Source organism: Dermacentor andersoni, chromosome 7 (genome assembly GCF_023375885.2).
Source record: "Dermacentor andersoni chromosome 7, qqDerAnde1_hic_scaffold, whole genome shotgun sequence".
In the NCBI taxonomy this organism is placed as follows: domain Eukaryota; kingdom Metazoa; phylum Arthropoda; class Arachnida; order Ixodida; family Ixodidae; genus Dermacentor; species Dermacentor andersoni.
Genome location: NC_092820.1, coordinates 63,442,183 through 63,464,043, shown reverse-complemented (window position 1 = coordinate 63,464,043; position 21,861 = coordinate 63,442,183). Strand labels below are relative to the sequence as shown.

General features: G+C 45.4%; 1 protein-coding gene across 2 annotated transcripts in view; it reads left to right on the top strand.

Annotated features, from left to right (window-relative positions):
- LOC126534385 (V-type proton ATPase subunit D-like) overlaps positions 1-21,861 on the top strand; it is an 81,743-nt gene that overhangs the window by 25,656 nt on the left and 34,226 nt on the right. The window contains exons 6-7 of one of the 2 annotated variants that reach the window (XM_050181660.3): positions 11,498-11,576; positions 13,596-13,965. In XM_050181660.3, the coding sequence (XP_050037617.1) occupies positions 11,498-11,576; positions 13,596-13,752 (236 nt within the window). In that variant the 3' untranslated portion in view covers positions 13,753-13,965. Of the gene's footprint in view, positions 1-11,497; positions 11,577-13,595; positions 13,966-21,861 lie in introns of those variants that run through there. The other variant, XM_050181661.3, reaches the window with a different exon arrangement.

The window sequence follows — 21,861 nt, the reverse complement described above, 5'->3', positions numbered from 1 at the left end:
TTTCGGGCTGCTTCGAGTTCGAATTATCAAGATTCGACTGTACTTTGCAATCAACCTGCCTTCATGTCTTAGTCGCCATGGTGTTCTGTTGCTTGAGCGCAAGGGTTGCAGATTGAATTCTCACCACAGTGGCCACATTTGATGGGGGGCTGTAGCAAGCACGTGATGCTCCCTCGGGCATAATCTTCGTTGGCCCGCCAGTCTTGGTGGCCTGCCAGGCTCAGTTAAGCGACATTGGTCACTGCACCAATAAACACGGGTGAGCACAGCTGCTCGGCAGTCAGTCATCGTTCAGCACCACCACGCTGCGGAGCGTCCATCTAACGGAGGGTGCCTCGAGCCCTCCCTTGTTCGTGAGCCCAGGGCGGATCGTGACACTGGCGACAAGTACCCACGGATCGTCCCACGGTGCCGCGAGCGGCGAAACACCGCCCCCCGTTGCTGCTGCCATGCCGCTGCACGGAAGGCTCGAGCCATTCGAGGGAGATGGGTCCACTTGACAAATTTACGAGGAGCAAGTCCACGTGTTCTTCCGGGCAAACAACACACCCGAGGCCAAATAGAGGGACACTTTCCTGGCCAGCTGCGGAACCCGCGTCTTCAGTCTCCTGTTCGACCTTCTCAAGCCAGCCACGCTGCACGTTAAGACGCTGGGTGAGCTGCTCGCCATACTGTGCTTGCATTTCAACCCGGCACTGTCCACACTGATGGAGCGTTTCCACTTCAACAACCAGAGCCACCGGGAAGGAGAGACCCTCGGGCAGTTCGTTGCTGCGCTACAAGGGTTAGCGAGTGCCTGCATTTTCGGGGACCAGCTGGACTCGCTGCTCCGGGACCGTTTCGTCTGCGGCGTCAACAACACCGCCATGCAGACGCGACTCCTGGAGCTTCCCAACCCCTCGCTGGACGACGCCGTGAAGGCAGCGCTGGCAATGGAAGCTGCCACCAAGGACACGACGAGACTTCCCGTGCGACTCACCCTCCGTCGGCAGAAGCGGCGGTCAACAAGTTGGCGACAAAGCGCAGGACCTGCGGTCGCTGTGGTGGTGCCCACTCCCCCTCACAGTGCCAGTTCTCTCTAGCACAATGCTTCAAGTGTGGGAAAACTGGGCACCTGGCACGGGTATGCCGAAGGGGGAGGACGAACAGCAAACAGCAGCAGCAGCCTGGTTCAAGCCCAGGTCAAGCCCGCGGCCAGGGTAGCCATCGCAAGGATACGCGGCGGGCACGTGCGGCAGCAGGCCCGAGTTCTTCCACGGCCAGGCTTCACGTCGTGGCCAAGGACCCGCCGATTTTTGACATGTAGCACACAGGCTTTGTACCGTCGTCTGTGCCACCGTATCTGCTGACCATCGAAATCTGCGGGCACCCCATTTCCATGGAGCTGGACACGGGCCAGTGTGTCTGTCATGGCCAGGAAACGGTTCAAGCGTACCTTCCCCGGCGTGTCTGTCGAGGCTTCGGGCATGATGGTGCGCAGCTACTCCGGGCAGCTCTCCCAGGTCAGTCATCGTTCAGCACCACCATGCTGCGGAGCGTTATCCGGACATCCGGTCAGGCACAGGTCAGCGTTCGCATTGGCGACAGGGAGGCAACCCTTCCCCTATACTTAACCAAGGGGTCGTCGCCGACGCTGCTGGGCCAAAACTGGATTCATGCACTGGGTGCTCATCTGCCAGAGTACCAGGAAGCCAGCCTGCATGTAGTGAACGACGTCCCCAGCCTCCTGACCGAGTTCAAGTCCCTGTTCCAGCCAGGGGTGGGCACATTCGCCGGCACGACGGCTGGCATCTATGTACCAGAGGAAGCCTGGTCATGTTTTTTCAAGCCTCGCCCACTGCCATTCGCCCTGAAGGACAGGGTCACCTAAGAGCTGCAACGGTTGCAGCGAGAGGGCATCCTGTCAAGACATCTGAATGGGCCGCTCCCATCGTACCAGTCCTCAAGCGAGAAGGCAGTGTCAGGATCTGCGGGGATTTCAAGGTTACCATCAACCCCGTCGCTACCATCGAGAAGTACCCGCTGCCCCGGATTGAAGATCTCTGGTCAGCGTTTTCCAGTGGACAGAAGTTCACCAAGCGCGACCTCAGAGATGCTTACCAGCACCTGGTGCTCCAGGATGCCTCCCGGAAATATGTCACAATATCGACAACCTTGGGGCTCTTTCAGTACATTTGACGTGGCCTCAGCCCCAGCCATAATTCAGAGGGAGATGGACAACGTCTTCGGGGCATGAGGCACGTGGCGGTGTACTTGGATGACATCTTGGTTACTGGCAGCGATGACGGGAACCACCTGCAAAACCTGCACGATGTCCTGGCACGACTGCAGGACGTCGGCCTCAAGCTCAAGCTGGAAAAGTGTGTTTTCCTGGCCCCCAGTGTTGAGTTGTTGGAACATGTCATTTCCCAGGCAGGCCTAGCCCCAGCTCCCCGCAAAGTTGATGCTTTGCTCAAGGCGCCTAAGCCCCAGAACAAGAGGGAGCTTCAGAGCTACCTCGGTCTCATCAACTTCTACAGGAGTTTTCTGCCGAACCTGTCGGAACATCTAGAGCCGCTCCATCTTTAGCTTCGAGATGGCCAGCAATGGGTCTGGAAGAAGGAGCAGGACCGGGCCTTCCAGCGCAGCAAGGAGCTAATCACCAAGGCTCCAGTGCTGGTACATTTTGATCCTGCTAAGCCTGTCGTCCTGACGGTAGATGCGTTGCTGTATGGCGTCAGAGCCGTCCTGGCACACCGGCACAAGGATGGCCAGGAATGCCCTGTGTCGTTTGCTTCTCGTCGGCTTCATGCTGCAGAGCAACGTTGCAGCCAGCTGGACAAGGAAGGTTTGGCCCTCATGTTCGGTGTCGAATGCTTCCACCAGTATCTGTGGGGTCGGAAGTTCGAGGCAGTCATGGACCACAAGCCGCTGTTGGGGCTGCTGGGGCCTGACAAGGAAGTTCCTGTGCAGACATCACCTCGAGTGGTACGCCGGGCCTTGAGGCGGGCAGCTTCCAGTTACCAGCTGGTTTACTATCCAGGAAAGGACCTGGGACGTGCTGATGCCCTGAGCTGCCTGCCCCTGCCAGAGGTGCCTGAGGCCGTTCCAGAACCTGCGGAAGTGTTCATGATGGAGCCCGCGTACCCGGAGGTGCTCTCCAGATCTGCGGTGTCGCAAGCGACCAGCCGGGACTCAGTCCTGTCCCAGGTGGTCAAGGCGGTGTCCTGTGAAGAGGAATTGGTTGAGCAGGCCTATAGCCACAAGGCCGCTCGTTGAGCTGAGCTTGCAGCAGGCCTGCCTGCTGTGGGGTGCCAGGGTGGTGATCCCATAATGTCTCCGGTCCGGGGTGCTGCAGTTGCTGCACACGGATCATCCTAGCGTGGAAAAGACCAAGATGGTGGCCCGGTCCCATGTTTGGTGGCCTGGCCTGGACCAGGCCATAGCTGACATGGTGCAGAGCTGCCAAATCTGCTAGGAGCATTAGCGGGCCTCACGCCATGTGTAAATCACCCCGTGGCCATTCCCACAGAGACCCTGGTCCCGCCTACATGTGAATTTTGGGGGATCTTTCAAGGGCCATTACTTCCTTTTGGTGGTGGACGCCTTTTCGAAGTGGGTGGAGGTTCTACCTGTCACCACTCCATCAGCAGGCGCGACCATTGCAGCGCTACGAAAACACAAAAATACACTTGCATCGAGATTACTGTGCATGTGGAAAAATAATCCTCAGAGGCTCGCAATTATTCTGGAGCCCTTCAATAACTCCTTAGGGATGACCTCGGCTCTTCATTAGTAATTGTAACTTTTTGGCTTATTACAAGATCACCTCTTCGTGCATATTTCACCACTTTCTAAATGGCTTTTGACAAATGGAGGTTATCAAATGGCATTTTTTCATTTCAGTGCTTTTATTGAATATCGTTTTTCACACTTGGTAGCAGCAGGCATTCCTTATGTGATGTTGGCTGTTCTGTTTGTATGAGACTTTCTCATGCTTTCAAACAAACATTGCATGATCCGTGTGGTGTTTTAGTGCGGTAGATTTCTATCTGTTAGATAACAATATCGAAACTGACGAGGATGTCGACTTTGCGGTAGATTTCTATCTGTTAGATAACGATATCGAAACTGACGAGGATGTCGACTTCATGTTTCATTCTTCAAGCGAGAAAAACATTAACGGCACTCTGGATGGCAGCGTGTTTGAAGACGAAGAAAGTATGGATGAGATGGTTGCTGGGTCTCGTGAATGCTTTGCCACGCAATGTCTCCAGAGTTACTTTTGCATATTAAACATGTTATTGAAACATTTCACACGATTAAAAGAATGAGTGATTTTCTTACCATCATTTTTTTAAATGTGACCTAAGGAGCTAAGGCAGCTCATGTAATGTAGCTCTTAGACATTAACACCTTTCAGTTATTTCTTGCCATCCCTCTTCCTACTATTAACAGTGGGAGAGAAGAGTGGCACAGTGGTTAGAAAGGTCCGAGCGTCTTCTTGCCTACTGATGGAAAAGTACCATCAGACCAGGTATATACCAGGCTTTGCTGTGCAAGATTTTTCTGTGGTAAGCTTTGCTGAACCAGTATTTGTTTGCTTAACTCTTTCCCAACCATAGATGAGCTGAGCTTGTCCTCGTCGTTTGTGCTGCTCCGACCGAAGATGAGCTGGGCTTGTCCACGCTGAAACGAGGGCTTGTGCACTGCCACAGTCAAGCTACCCTCATAAATTTTGTTCATTATGGCTTCAACAGATGGCGCAGTAAAGAAAAAGAAAAAACGCACCCAAAGCTTGCGTTCTGGTTGAGAAACATTTCGATGCTAGCAACTGGCATAAAAATGGCGTCCCTCTCTTTGCGTGTGCGTGCCGCAACAGCTTCGCTCCAGAAAAAAATGAAAGAAAAAAAATGTTTGTTTGCGGAAGTTTTGTCAAACTCGGACAGAGAAAAAGCAGTTTGTTTTTCCTCTGAGAGAGGCAGTGACAATACTGAGCAGCATATCTTCTCTGGGTCGTCGGATTTGGATGACAACAGCGTCTCGACGCAATGGCAATTGATGCCGATAGATGTAAAGAACCCCCCAACGTGCCTCCAAGGTTTGTTTTCATGGCCGCACCTGGCATAAAAGTACCTGTGACAGAGGACGGGAACTGTGCGCGGTATATTGAATTGTTTCTAAGAATGAACTAATAGATTTCGTTCTCCGCGAGACCAGCTGCTACACATGCCTGGTGCGAGGAACATGGAGTAGCAGTCTGCACTATTCTGTGCTTTGAAATGTACCACACCAAGTCTTCAATTTAGGTATCTGACATCCATTGCCACAAGCATGAGCTTCGCTTGTCACAGTATTGCTGTGAATTTCCAGAGACATTTTATTGCAACGAGGACTACAGAAAGTCTGAGACTCTGCTGAGTCTGCTGTGCAGTGAAGCGAATTCTCTCTCCATACTTTAAAAAAATATTTTGCATGTGTCTTATAAGTAAATTCCTATTAAGGATATTTTTTGGTTGTTTCAAGATATGTAGAATTATTTAGGCAAATAAAAAAAATAGGTATTTTTGTATTTTTGGCCAAAGAACTCGATAGGGAAAGGGTTAAGCTGCACTTCATCTGGACAATAAATAATTTACGATTTGATGACAGGTTACTTGAAAATGAAGACTAATCTCTTCCAAAGTAGTGCCCTCAGGGCTTGGAAATGGAGGATGAGGCCAATTGTCACATGAAGAGGTACCTTTATCATAACAAAGAGGAAGAATGAACACTTGCGAATGCAGTACTAGTTAGAACAGAGTTATTTGAAACTAAAATATGATAGTGTGCATTTTCTAAGAGTATAACGTACTGGACACATTACAAGAGCATGTAAGCAATCAGTCGCACACGAAACAAGTGGAGTTCATCAGGTTGCATTCTGCAATCTTCAGCGGCAAGTCCAAAGACTGATGAAGGAAGTTATGTCCGCTGTTATGATTAGGTTTGGTTCGGTGAGCAGGCCTAATGGAAAGTTTCAGAGATTCCTAAGGGGCACACAAACATGTATGTGAACACAAACACTGCTTATGTCTTAAACACGACTGTACACTTGAACTTGCTTATAACAATATTGGCTTTAACAATATATTGGTTATAACAATGAGAAGCTGCTGCACCGTTGACTTTTGTATGTTTTCCATGGTGAAATAACTTGCTTACTACAATGCCTCGATGCTGCATTATCAGTTATAACGATGAAGTCTGCCTGCTAAGTGTCCGAGCTGAGGGGTAGTGAAATGCGAAATCCTTGAAAAGAAAAAATTAAAACGAGAAATTCAAGCCACTGCATGATGGGCTGCTGCTGCAACAGCTGCCACGCACTCATTTTCCGTGGCTCTCTCTCGTCACCCTTCCACTCCTCCGAACACGAATGGTCTGCGCTCTATGCTGCACCAACCTCCGAAACACGAATGGACCTCGCCAACTGTGCCGCAAGCAGATTGCTCGCATGTTGCTCGCTGGCTCCTCATTCAGCACAGTTTTACAAAGAACAGCTTAATTGCTTGCGTTCGTCTTTTTGGTTGCCTAGAAGTTGTTCCTGGCCACGCGGTTTCTCAGCTTCACTTGACTCTCATTCGAAATGGAAGATGGCTGATCCACCCACTGATCATCGGCAATGCACGATGTTGCCGGTTAAAAGAAAGCGCATGGCTATAGATTTGGAAACTAAGTGCTTGTAACTGAAGAGACGATTGTCGCGAACCTGCTTACATCAGATAGCGACGGCGGCGACGGCAGTGATGATGCGGTAGGGCAGGCTGTCTCAATGTTGTCCTCACAGGAGCAGGAGGCACGGCAGATGATTCAGTCCCTCCGGGGCTTCGTTCTTGCGAGGAACTTTCCACTGCACTACGTGGAGCACTTGGATGCCTTGGAGAGAACCATGTCGGCAAGCTTTGCGTAAAGCATGCATGGCTGACTTACATAGGCTTTTCTCGTGCAAGCCAGTGGGATGTACGGGGTGATGGATGGTACGGGGCTTGTGTTGATATCTCATCAGTGTTTCTTCTGGATTTCTCAAGCTTACAGGCTGCCATGGCAGCCTTCTCGCAATCTTTAAAGGGCCCCTTTTGGGGCCAGCAAAGCAATGCCTCGGCAGTGCTCGCATATGACTTGCCACCCTTGACACCTCTTTGCAATTGTTATAGCAGTGCTATTCTTGAATGCCGACTGCCACAGCTTGTTACATGCAATCGGAGCGCCCAGGAAGCAGTTAAACGAGCAAACACAATTAGCAGCCGGGCAGAGAAAGGTGGTGGAGAGGGGCACTGGCCTCCCCGCCTATATAGTTTTCTCACATCAGCTCTGCCAACCCCCTATTTAGATTTTTTTCATGCAACCTGGTTATAACAATTATTGGTTATAACAATGGAATTTTCATGGCACTTGAATATTGTTATAAGTAGGTTCGACTGCAGTACTAAAACACAGAGGGTCAAGTACAAGTCGTGCAGGACCCTGGGGCATACAAGGATTATGGCTGCACGCTTCCACAAAGTGCTTTTTACCAAAGTGCTGTGCACTTACGACTCAGAGGTGTCTTACAAACTGACATGGCTGCTTCACTCGAAGCACTATTTGGCGATGGACAGGAAGATCTTGCAGGCTCTGGTGTCCGCTGATTGACGGGGGCAGAAGATGTCTCTTTGAAATCCCCTCATTTGTTGGCATATAATTTAACTCTTTCCAATATACCGGTAGTTCCTTGCCATGCCAGCAATGCCATGTAGGCATACGGTTTGTTAGACTACCTTTACAAGTGTGTTGAAGCAGACGGGACACGACACTGGACAATACTGATCTCAGAAGTTGGCCTGTAAATGATGGCACTACATAATATAGACAGCAGCTTCAGGGGAAAGGTCACTCTGTTGGCAAAAGCTCCATGGACTACACGGAGGTCCTGCGAGCTCGGGATGCAAGCTTTGGTCGTTGCATCCCAGCTACCTTGGCGTCTTCGAGCACTATTGGGGCGCTGCCAACTTTGTCCTCGCTGTTGCTATTGTCATGGAACAATGCTTGCAACAATGCCATACCCACACATAATATGTGCATACTGCTTGTATCACAGGCTTGTAACAATGGCATGGATACCTATACAAAGTGAAGCAGCCATGTCGCTTGCCTAGCCAATGCACTCACATTCAATTTTTGCTCATATTTTGTTGGTGATATTGTCTTCATGCATCTGGATTGTGCCTAGTGTGTGCACCTTGAGCAAGCTGGCACGCCTGCTACTTTCATCTATTTAAGTCGCTCAGTCATGGGCCAAATTTTAAATGCGTAATCATTTCTATGCCTACCCAATGAGAAAACCCATCCGTCCATTCGTCCTTCCCTTAAGACGATCGCTTTCAAAATAGGGCCCACAGCAGCAAGCAAATTGACCTTCATGCTGCCTCTCACTTCAACGTCAACTAAGCGGCGAGAATACAGCACACACAAAGCTATCAGCGCTTGGCGCACTCTGTCCCCATCGCAGATCGCCTTCAAGGTAGAGGCCGCACCATACGCAGCCATCGCCAGGGTACGGTTGATCACAATAATGGTTCGCATCGAGAGGAGGAAACGCCATCAACCACGTTTAAGCACGAGGTCTACTAAATGTGACTGTTTAATTGCGTCATGCATTACAGCACACATTGGCCAGTGCTCACCTTCCACGAAGCAGCCGCATCATGCAAACGCATCATCATATAACACGAATAAACATTGCTACTACTCGCCTTTTCTTCGTCGTCTCAACATTTTGGTGTACTTGCTTCTCCATTTCATGATTCTTTCGTGGTTTTTCTCGCAATTATACCAAACACAGCAGCATAAGATGACGAAACAGCAGGTGATTAGCGAAAAATGCCTACGCAGCATTTACAAACTCCCACAGGAGATTCTGTATGTATTATTAGTGCGCTAAGGGGAAGCTGTAGCTTGTGGCTAACTCCGATTTTCCTATTCAAATACGTGTTAAATGCAGTAATGCTTTTATGAGACAGCTATTGAACAGGTATGAATGAAATCTGTCCGCTTGAGAGACAAAGTTAAATTCTAGTGACTCTAAGAAGCAAGATTTTTATTAAGGGCTTGAAATTTTTTACAATTGCCAAAAATTAGCACATTTAAATAAAAGTGGAAGCACGAAGTTTACAAGTCTAACTCTTTGGCAACAATAAATATAGCAGTTCTGTAAACTGCCCCTGTTGGAGCATCCAAAGCCGACAATGTTGATACTGACTTGAAAGCCTACATGAAATTGTTACAGTGTTTACGAGGGTGTTGCAGAAGTCCTATTCGAAAATTGGGGTGTACTTTTCAGCTGTGCTGCAAGCTGCTCATGAATGAAAGGAAAAACCTGTTTTAACCGGCAAGGTGTGACGCTCAGGACACCCTCCCTACTTAAGAGCCTTACTCCAGAGAACGCTTTCACCCAGAGGAAACAGTTGACTGAAGTGTGAACGATCGTCATGCAAAGACATAAAGCACTTTTGTGTACGGTCTGGCACCATCCTGCATCGAACGCCGCTTGCTCTCCCACACTCATTGCAAAGAGAGATGGTTTTGCACTAGAGTACGAATGCGCACACAGACACGGATGCAGGCTGGTACGCTCGTTCATGTTTTGCGCTTACTGGAAACATGACGCTTTTGGCGTTCATCACTGTTTGATATGCCTGAAACATCCGAGAGATAGTTTCAAACGCTACGAATTGGTTTGAGCCGCATGACACAAATGTTTGCTGCAGACATGAGTTGTAACGGAAGGTATTGGAGCAGAAAGACTGCTGAGCCAGTTAATATTGACACAAATGTTGGCAAATGTTTTTTCTTTGCATGTCACTATACCCAGAGAAAGAATTTGTAAAATTTTTGCAAAATTTTGCTTGAAGTCTCTACATATTGTTGCTACATACTACTGCCGAGTAAATCTTACGTGCTGTAGGCGTTTTCAAACGCTATAGAATACAGGGTAATGAAGCGTGATGCATCTATTTAAACGTTTCACGCTTGGGTGGTGTCCCTGCAGGGGAGAAATCAACAATGAGTTTACCAGTCAAGTGCAGAGGCTTTTACTTTATTAATATATTAAAATAACAATGCACGATGGCAGCTGAAATCCTGCACTTTCAGATTTTAGCACTACAGATCCAGCACGTTTTACGAAAACAGGGGTCACTTTCTTAACACAAAGAAAGGTGCACTTGGTCCACATTATGCCTGAATTTTCTCATTTTCAGTGCTCGTGAATGGAGAACAAAATTATGCGACATGATTTGGATCATTTTGTTAACATGGCAATGACAGTTATGTAACCTTCATACAGGCCAAATACATTGTTACCACCGCTTGATCCACCTGAAAGCTTCGTGCAGTACTGATTTATCCGAAAACCATGAGAAACGAAGGTGGTGCATTCAGATTCCTGTGAATGAGCCCAGCCGCTCCGATAATGTATGCATTTTTACAGTTGATTTGTCCCATTATTCACTTGCTGCATTATAAATCTCACCATAATGATTATTGAATAAGTTTTGGTAATTTAATTCACTGCAACGCTTACTAGCATATACATGTATCAGTTGAGCATACTTAGTGGAACTGCAGCATCTGCAGCATTAACTCATTTTAATAGGTTGTGTAAAGAATTTTTATAAAATAATTTTGCATTTTGTGAGACAGTGTGAAGCCTGTTTGCCTCGGCTTGACCAACCACAGCATATGATTTCCATGAGTGCAGGTCACTGTTGCTTGATCATGGTCACAGAGGCCACTCGCTGTACAGCCAATTTCAGTCACGTTGTTGTATATATTTTCCATAATAAAATGCATTGTTGAAAGCCATTATTTAAGCAATTTTCTTAACTTAGTTTTCTGTCACGTCGATAGGAAAGGTGCTGGTCACTTAAGGAAAAATATGTTCCTAAACAGATCGAAAAGATCTCTACTCCAGCCACAATATTGCTGAAATGGCACCACTTATTGACACATTCCAAGATGTTGACAGCTGTTTGGCTACGTCCCCAGGCTTCTCAGATAGCGAGATTGTCTCCACCAGTGCACCTTGCTCAGCGTCTAGCGAAAGCTACGATACGCAAGTGGGTGATGGCCCTTCTGTATCCGATGCAGTGGGCAGTGACCGTCACGAGGGCATTAGCAAAGAAGCGAGGCCTGATAGACATGCTTTCTTACAGCCTTAGCGAGTTTGAGGATGCTGTTGCCACTGCAGCACTACCACAAGTGGAAAGTAAAGATAACATGTTTTTCACTCGGTGCTCACTCGTAAATGTTGCCTGTATACATGTGTGAAGGTCAAAAGTGTGGTGTCCTTGTTTTCTGGCCATTAAGTAGCTGCGAATATGTCATTGTTTCATAAGGTAGTTCCCAGTGTTGTGCATAATGTGGAAGCTTGATTTTGTTCTGTGTATCAAGCAACAAGAAAGGTTTTGTCTTTTCATTTGCTATTTCCTTCCTGTTGCAGTAATCATTCCCCGCATCGACCGCACTCTCCAGTACATCACGTCTGAGCTCGATGAGAGGGAGAGAGAGGAGTTTTTTAGGTGAGTTGCACTTCTTTGTCGTAGGCAGCATCAAACACTACTTCACCTATTTTTAATTTCTATTTTAAGTGCGTCATCGGCGTCCTGCAGATAAAAGGATGAGCAGACTGAGCGAAAAATTGGAATATTTATAGGTGTGCTTATTTGTGTGTCGTTTCTACGTCTTACTGTGCTAGAATGTAATCAGCTGGGGGCAAAGGATATAGGTAATTAGAGATTGCTGGTAGAGCCCTTCGTTCTGCAGTGAATGTAAATGTCTGATAATGATTTGATTCAATGTAGCCAAATGGGGAGACTTGGCAACATGAATTTACATGCGTATAAATTTATAACGTTGATTAGCAATGCATAATGCAGCCACATGTGTGGGCTAGGGCACTCATTGTGTCAACAGATTGCCAGACACATTATGCTCTGCTGGATTCAGCCATTGAGCCTAACATCCTTAATGAGGGCTCTTACTGTAAATGTCCCCCTTCACATCATCACCTTTGTTTCGTCTTGTTTCTCTGTGTTAAGTTTCCAACCAGTGCTTCCGGCCATGAAGGATTTGGCTCTTCAAACATTAGTTGCCTTTTAGTTGAACTCACCACATTTTTAAGTGCAAAACTGGATGATCAGAATATGGTTCTGCATATAATGCATGGTACACTACACATTGGTAGTTCTGAAAAAAAAAAGAAACAAGCTAAAGAAAGCATTATAATTGTGCAAGTATTACTCTAGACACCCGAAAGGTATGTGATGAGGTAACATGGTTTCGTGCGGACAGTAAATCTGTTAAAATTTAAGCACAAAAATTAAATTATGAAAAGGAGACCACACGACAGGAGCGCTGAATAACAACTGAACGCTTGTTTTGAAACTTCCCATGAAAAATATTCATTTTACATTTAATTCCATGGTTAGGCTCAACTTGTAATCTTTCACTGAAAAATTTGTGCACGCAATACAGGTGCACGTCTAGTGCTTTCTCTTTTTTTTGCTTTCTTTCCCCTTATTTATTTAGTTTCACCCATTTTTACAAAATAAACATTCAGTTGTATGTCAGCACTCGTGTAGTCTGGCCTCCTATCTGTCATCATCTAACTTTTTGTGTTCAAATTTTAATGGGAATACGTACTAACTCATTCATTTTGCCCTTGTACTAAGTAAATCTGTGTTGGGGATACAATTTTGTGTGACGATGTCGACACAGCACATCACTGTTGCGATTGGCATCCTGTTCATGTGCTTCAGAAGTATGCAACAGGGAAATCATTTTTGATGGAAGACAAGCCTACTGAAGGAGACATGTGCCTAAATATTAATCAAGTTCCACTGTAGCTAAATTGGCACAGTTCAATTCGAATTACTGTCATATTTTAAAGGTTGTTAATGTGACTCTAAAATTAATGGAGGTAAAAACAGCGCACAAAATCATGACAGAGGAAACGAAAACACATAACCCAAAGCAGACGTTATCGAGGTCCCTCTGCTTCTCAGGAGGGGTTATCGTGGTTGCAAGTCACTGGATAGAAGGAACATCACGACCTCAAAATGAGTCTCCAAAATTGGGGTTTATCATAGAAATCTTCTCAGTACACTTGAGACTGTGTTTGGTTTCTTTGCTTCCATGATCATAATAGTACTTGCTTAAAATATTAATGACCTTGCTGCAGTGCTTGTAGATTCACTCAAATCTCTGAATTTACACTAGTATTACTTGTGTTCTCAAGGACTGGTTGCTTCATCTTGAATGGTTGATTGTTCAATGAGCTGAGGCAGCACCGTGCGTTTGGCACCTCCTTAGATGCTTAGGTCGGTATTTTTTTGTCAGCTTTGGTCAACTTCATCGGAGCAAATCTGGTGGCTTCATTTTTTAGGCTTCTTGTCTCGTCGGGCTTTGATGTGGCAGACTGTGACAGTTGTCACAGCAGGAGTCGCAGCACGTGTACGAGTGTCCATGCTGTGACGAAAGCTGACTTTGCTGTTTTTGTTTTATGTCCTTCCTGTGGTGCGCTGCGATGGGGGCGGCAGGCTGAAGAAAATCCAGGAAAAGAAGAAGAAGATGAAGGCACAGAAGGAGGCCGATCTGGCCAAGCACAATGCTGAAGTGGGATTGCTTGCCGAGGCACTCGAACATGCAGCAAACATCCTCGAGGACGCACACGATGAGGACATTCTGTTCACTTAATGATGTGTGCCCGTTCATGTCCTAAGACACTGTACACATTGTAGTTAAGGGCTGTGATCCATTCTCCCCCATGTTCCCTGCCATATGATCTGTCGAAATGTATCCAAATAGTTAAACAGGTAATATATGTTGTTGTTTGACCTTCACATTCAAAGAATGTTCTGCTACAAAAGGAACCTGCTGGACAATAAACACTCTCTCGCTCTGTTGTAAGCCCTGATCTGCCAGCACACAGGTGGAAACAATCCCAACTTTGGACTGTACAAGCTTCGGACTGGCTGCGGTACTCGTTGGTGTATCACACCATTGCCAGAATAATGACAAGCAGCCTTGTGAGGTGTCGTGATTGGTGGTTTCGAGACATCCATCAAATTGGACATCCACCCTCAGAGACTGGTACGACTATTTGTCCTATTTCATGCTTAATACCATCCTCTTGCTTTGGTCTTTAAACTCCCTTCCTTTGCAACGTCCCCGACTTATACTTTGCATTCAACTGCTCAAGCCTAGTTAATCCTTCCATTTTGCTTTGGCCTTCCTTGCATTCTCCCTATTTCACATGCTCATGCTTTGCATTCAGCTGCACCTATCCCATTCTATCCCTCTATTACTGGCTCCCTTACTCCCAGCCTCACCTTTACATCCCACTCAGCTGCTCTGTATATGTATTGTCTGCTTGCTAGAGGCTCCTTTCTTTCCTAATGCACTCTACCTCCTGCATCACATTCTGGGGCTGTAGTTTATGCATCTCTTTATCTTGCAAGCTTTCCACTCCAGTGTTCCCACCAGAGCACTGTACGGGCCAAATTTTTCGACTCGGGCCGTGCCTATGTCTTCCGGCCCAGCCCCGTGCCTGTATGACCAGGCCCAGCTTAGGTCTTGCAACTGGTCCCGGGTATGCCGGTGGAACTTGCTGTACATGCCTTATCTCTCTGACTCCCTCTCCCGAGATAACTTGGGCACCTTCCTTTGCACAGCCCCTGCCACTCCCCAGTATACTTGTTTGTTTTCAGCACACTGTCTGCCTCCTTAATAGTAACTTCTGCAAAAAGTAACATTGTGCACCAGTTGTGCAAGTTCAATCTCTGACAGCAGGTGGAGCGGGTGTCTCAATGCGTTGTGGCAAACCAGTATGGCAGGTCCACTCACACTTTGACTGCCCGAAAAAATTCATGTATACGGGATGAATTATGAATGGGAAGAAAGTGACAGTGAAGAACCATTTCTCACGTAGCATAATATGTCCGCCAAACCAACACGCAAAAAGGAATCCGGCAGGGTTTGTGTAGCAGTTGTAAAAAAAATGTCAGTAAGAAGGTTAAAAAAGTCCTGGCTTAAGTGGTCTGTCCAGACACATTACAAGAAAGCAGCAGCGACAACCAAACGTTGCGAGAAAATTTCCCACAGAGCATTTGTACAGGTAACATGAAATGGCTGACAGAAGCAACGGCTTAGTTAAAAATTTCTGGGAAGGCATTTTATTTAAAGCTCTTGTGTACACCTTGTTGTGAACGCCAAAGATTGTACACACACGTAAAAGAAAGAAAAGCGGCAGTTTTGCCCATAGGCAAAGCATTGAGAGCGGTAAAAAGCTTTAGTATTGTGCTCGAGCTCCTTTCAAGTTATTCTAACATGTGGAGGTGATGTAGCACGACGCAAGACACTACTGCTGCTCTGCAGGAACAGCACACTAGCATTAAAAGGTGCTTAACAACAATGCTGCAATGAGGAACATTGGCAGTGGCATCATCACTGTCGCAGCTAGATGGTGTACGAGATGGAGAACCTGTTGGCGTTTTCAGTGCTGCATTTAGCTTAACATTAACTGTCCTTTCCACTCAGACCAGCGCATGCACCATGGTGCGGCAGGCGCACGGCTGCTTAGCAGGAACTCTAATGCGAGCGCACACAAGGCTCGTGCCAGCAGTCTAAGCCAAAATGTTGCCCGGGCTCCGGTAGAATGGAGTGAGGGCAGGACGATTCATCTTGTTGCTCAGAACAGAACAAGATGGAGCACCAACCAGCCCTGTCTCGTACCCTGCATGATGTTTGACGTGGTGTGGCTTGGCTTCGAAACTTTTGCAGATAAATGCTCTCTCTTTCACCATGCATCCCTTCAACCTCTACGCACGAAAGCCACGAGTCGATACCATCGCAGCACGGTGGCGGCAGTGGCCGCGAACTTGTAGAGTGTGAGAGAGACACGCCTCTCCTGCTTGCTCTCGGCGAACAAGACGGTGTAGTTGAGCTGGACGTCTGCTCTGGCTTCAACATACCGTAGAATACCAAGCAAGAATGCTTAAATGACCACTCGCCCTACTATCTTTTAAAGCAATATTGAGTGAAATATTTGGTTGGGACAAGCAGGGCTGGGCAGTGTAAGAGATAATCATACATGTGTTTTAGACACTATGTTTAAGTACTCATGGAGTATCTTGTATCATGATACATATTCAAAGACATATATCAGTATCTGCATTTTTGATACATCCGTAGAAGTATCGCGTACCTTGAGGTGCAAGATACGCCTAATGACGAAGAAAACGAGAACAAGGTAAAAGCAGGAGCCAACGTTTCAACAAGTGGACCTGTCTTATTGAAGTCCAGTTGTCGAAACACTGGTTCCTGCTTTTATCTTGCTCTTGTTTTGCTCATTGTCTTGAATTTCCATCTCCCACCTTTCTCGTGTTTTCCCATATCGCATCACCTTTGAAGATGCTGAGTCACTGAAGGCTATGGAATGATGGCAAATAAGTTTGATTCTAGGAGATGACAACTTTATTTAAACTCTTGTTTCTATCAATTAAATGCTACCAAGAATACTAATGATGAACCCACTTCCACGTACTACACTGCATTTTTGAACTTCAGTGAGCCAGGTCGCCTCAATTTTCATGAAAAAATAGGATGCTGTTGTGGTGATAGCATATCAAAAATTAGAAGCAGGGTTACCTAACACAAGAATTGGTCATCCTATGCTAGGGAAGTTATATTATCAAGACCGTAGTGGCGGCATTTCGATAAGGGCAAAAGTTCCCCGCTGCGATGTGCCTCATAACTATATTGTGGTTCCGGCTCTTAGAACTCCAGAATTTAAGATATGATCAAGTGGGTAAAGTTTGAGCAGATCATAATACCAATAATAGTTGAAATATTGACTAACTTCTTTTTAGTTTTACTTTAACTGTAGATTAGATGCCAGCGAGCATTCAAAAGATACCCTTTTGCTAAAAGTTGTGTGTAGAACCAGTTTCGAAAAATTGGAAAACAAATGTGACGTGAATTGTACTGCTATTTCAGTTACAAGTTTTATAAACTTCTACTTCCACACTGTGGAAACATTCTCTAGAACAGAGATGTATTTTCGGAGTACTATTAGTAAACTTCACGAACGCTTGTCCAGTCACTGCTGATTACCTGCACAGACGCACAGTAATGATATTCAAAGCTGCGAAAGGAGGTAATAAACAAAAACAATGTTCTATATTGTATATATTTAGCTCACTGTGGTTATCCCGTCGCTGCTGTTGCACATCTTCCTGTCTGCTGACATGTTGCTTAAAGTCCCATGAACTAAATGGGCGTTTCTTGTTCACAATTATTACACAATAGCTGCATTGCATTTAGCTAGCAATTCACCATTCAGAATGACCTAGCTATCATGAGTTAGAACAACATGGCTCCCGCCACGATTAGCCTGCAGCTTTAGTCGGTGACTAGTGAACGCGAATCCAGCTTTCACTCTAGGGTCTGTGTTTACGCAAGTCATTTTTTATTATTCTACACTGCCCCAGGTACAATCATCTTTCTTCTACAGCCCTTAATATGTAATGCCTTGAATGCATTAATTATGTAGTCATTTGCCTTTGTATGGATTCTACATAAAGTTTCTCCATATTTTTACTATAACATGGTCTTTTCATGCAAATTATTACAATTATTGTTAGATCTGTAAACACAAGCACAGTCGCAGAGAAAGAAAAGAAAGAAAAAACTAACTGGCAATTGCTACCCAAAAGCCTGCCTTCTAAAGAAGAAAGGCACATAGAAAAAAAGATAATGTGCCTATATATCTAATGAGATAGAATATTCAACAGTGGATGTTCAGGCTCGTTAGACGTTCCGTCTCGGACATACACACGCAATCGGATATTGTCTCTCTGAATATATAGAGACAATTGGATATTCATGTTCCTTGTATGTTCTACCTTGGATTTACAAGCAGAATTCGATATTTCATCTCGTTGGATAGTGAAGCCATGAGTAGGGCAGGGACTCCTGTGCCAGTTGTGCTATTTTGATACAAACGCAAATTCCTGTGCCAAACTGTGCCTAACGCAGAAAATTAACCAAAATTACGCCACGCTGCACCAGAATAGCTTCGACATATGCTCTAGCAGTGGCTGCGAACGAGCGGATTCGTCATCCGAAAAAGTGCAGCCATAAGTGAGTACATTAGGTGCCGTCGCACGCCATGCGACGGCACCTAATGTACTCACTTATGGCTGCACTTTTTCGGATGACGAATCCGCATGCGACGGCACCTAATGGCAGATTTGGAATAACAACATTAGAGTAGTTTTATGTTATGCCAGAAAGTTAAGCTTTAGGTGCCTTAGAAGTGCCCTCGTTTTATGTAGAAATAGCTTTAAAAAGAAAGTAAGTTTCACCCGAAAGGCGAAGCATCGATAGCGATAGCGAATTAGGAGACAGCTTTACGAAGTAAGGATAGTTGTTTTGTCGGCCTTATAAACTTGTAGACATTCGCTTATTAAATTAACAAGCATGTTAGGGGTGCTCAAGCAAACGTGAATACATTTCACTCGATCACTGCACACACTCGCGGTGAACACGCTGGACTGAGGAAGCACAGCAGCAGCAGTGAGCGAAGTGACCTTCATGCTGCCTCTCGCTTCTACGCAAACAAAGCACCGAAAACACAGGGCACTCGAAGCTATCAGCACCCTGCACATGAACTGTGTTCCCATTACAGATTGCTTTCAAGATAGAGCCCGTGTGGGCGTCATATGCAGCAGCTGCTGGAGTAGAATGCCCCTCTTCCCCGATGCCTTATGCGTAAGGGAAGACGGTGTGCTTCCAACCCCCTTTCGTCCCTTGCATGCGCAACATTGAGCCGACACATCGTTTTACACTCGCATGCTTTCAGTCATACATGTAGCATACGGCACACAGCAATGATGATATCACCCTTGGACTTTATACCGAACATCACGGCGATGGCGATGGAATAAATGCATGTGGAGAGTCCACATAAATGGTATCGCTATTATAAACCACAGTAGTACATAACTGTGGCTTCTCCCTACAGTCTGTTGGTGAAGCGCATTTCCAGGCACTTCATGAACACTGTTGAGACATTAAAGAAAAATGTATTCATAAAAATCGTCTTGGGCTACTTTTCGAAATTTCGGACACCATTGCAGAATGCGTTTTTTGTGATTGCTACCACAAAACCTGCAGGCACTATTACCAAAATTCGCATTTACTGGATGGTTTCACTATTGGGGTAATCTGTTTCAATATTCAGATTGGGACGTTGCTTAAGACAGTTGCAGCACAGTGCTCGTGTTGGTTTATTCTGTTTCGGTGTGGTATTGAAGTGCGCCGCCACATTTCATATTCCATTGTACCAAAATACAGATTGGCCTGCTCCAAACTGCTTCAAAATGAAAGTTTATCTGCTTCAACTTGCTCCATAATGCTATTTAGTCTGCTCCAAGCTGCTCCAAAATGCAATTTTGTCTGCCTCAAACTGCTCCAAAACACAATTTTACTTGCTCTAAAAATTACTCCAAAATGACTGGACAATTCCCACCCCTGCATGAACGTTTAAAGGGGAGGGGGCACATTGAGTGAAAAAATGAAGAGAATAAAATAAGTGTTTGGTTATGTCTAACAAACCGTATCACGTTATTTTCTAACATGTGCAGCCTGTTAAAATTACCTTTGTTCGTAACACTCCGAACAAGAATGCCTTAGTGGAGTTTAGAGATGATCATTGGAAAATATAATTTGTTTGAACCAGGTTGGTTGAGTATATCCTAATTTGTTTAGCATAGCCAGGGTCTTCATTATTTCTTAACACAAATGTGATATATGATCAGTCCAGCTCAAATTCTCATGAAAATAAACACCCAGGAACTTCTTTGAAACAGCCCGTTTAGTTCTTTTCTAGTGAAAAGCGAACTGCATGTCAGTGTTAATAGCATTATTGTTTCATCTAAATGTAGTTTTCTTTTTACTTTCATGTTTAACTAATAACAAGATAGCCATGAGGATAGCACTTGGAGCCAGGTGTTAGCCCTAGACATAAGGTTGTTAAGGTCACTTGTCATTGGAAAACATATTTGCATTGTTGGCATACAGAATCACATGAGGTGTCACAGCTATCGGAGCAAGATCATTTGTATTAATGAGAAATAGCAGGGGTCGTGAGATCAATGTCTGAGGTAAGCTATATTTTATTACTTCTAGGCTTGAATGCGCATTTCCGATACCTAAAACTGGAGACGATTGTTTAAATGACTCCTAATTGATTCTAGTGCATTTCCCCGCATGCCGTATCTTTACAACTTGTCAAACAGAGCGTTTAGAGAGTCGGATGCTTTCTCGAAATCTAAAGGTATTCCAACAGTGTACAGCTTACTTTTCAACATTTCTAATTATTCCTTCTTTAGTGCACATAAAAGCACTCTGTACCTATTTATTCTTTTGAAATCCATATTGGTGGTTAACAATGGCTGGATACCGTATTTACTCTCATAATGATCACACTTCTTAGTAAAAAAAATTGACGCAAATTCAGGGGTGCGATCATGGCGCGGGTTAAATTTCCCACGATAAGAAACATTTCTTTTTTCATCTCGCATTTGCTGCGGGATGACAAGCAGGCAGCTGCCGCTGTCAGTGCGGGACACCAAAACAAGAATGGCGGCCGGCGGAGCAAGCCGAACGCAATTATTTTTATTCTCATGCGTTTATTACGTGCATTGAAACAGTTTCTTCAGTATCAGTAATGAATAATATCATTAATATCGGCAAGTTTGGGACAATAACGTAGCCATGGGACAGAAACAGAGATGGGCATGCTTAGCTGCCAGTGACATGGCGGCCATGCTGCGGAAACTGCGGCATTTGTCTTCACTGCTGTCCTATTATGACACGTTCCCGCTAAGGGTGGGCGAATATCTTAGCTACGTTACAAGCATCGGAGTATGAATAGGGTACACTTCTAACGTATCAGTGTAAATGTGGCCACTATCCTTGCCACTCGCGATTTGTTGCGTGCCCATGAGTGGAGACGAGAAGAATCGAAAGACGCCTTTAATGTTGTTGTTGTCCAAAACCATTGTGAAGCCTACGAATAATAAAGCCGTGGCAAGTTTGATTGTAGCTTTTATTTTTCATGCATGTGCGGAAAGTGATGAAAGGAATGAAATGGGGGCATCTGCTTAAGAATGTTTGGTGCGTGCAGACCGCTTGGTATGTCTTCAAGACTCGTCCACACAGCATTCGACAGATTGTAAGCGCAATCATCATTTGCTAGACTTGGCACACTACACATCGCTGCGACAAGTTCAGGGTGCGATCATTACATGGGAAATAAAAAAAATTGAATTTTGACGACAAAATTCAGGGGTGCGACCATTATGCGAGTAAATACGGTATTTAGAGAAGAGCTGGACTACTTTGATATTTAAGGTATGCTCGGCAATCTTAGAAAACATAGGCAAAATAAACGCGATGGGTCGATAGTTCCCAAGATATTTTTGCTACCGGCCTTGTGCACAATGCAAATGTGTAATTTTTATTTTATCGGGAAACGCCATCATGCAGGATGCGTGTGCAAATGTGAGCAAGTGATACACATGGCAGATCAAATGCTGCTTTGATTCGATGTATCTCTCTGCCATCAAAACCACTCTCACAACCGTCCTTAAGTTTCTTTATAACAGCTTCAATTTAGTGTGGTATAGTCAGATACAGATAGTGTTGCAGTCTTGGAATAGTATACGACCTTAAGCGAAGAAATTGGTCGTTGTAGACCACCTCTGATATCAAACAATGCGCATTAAATTTATCTGCCTG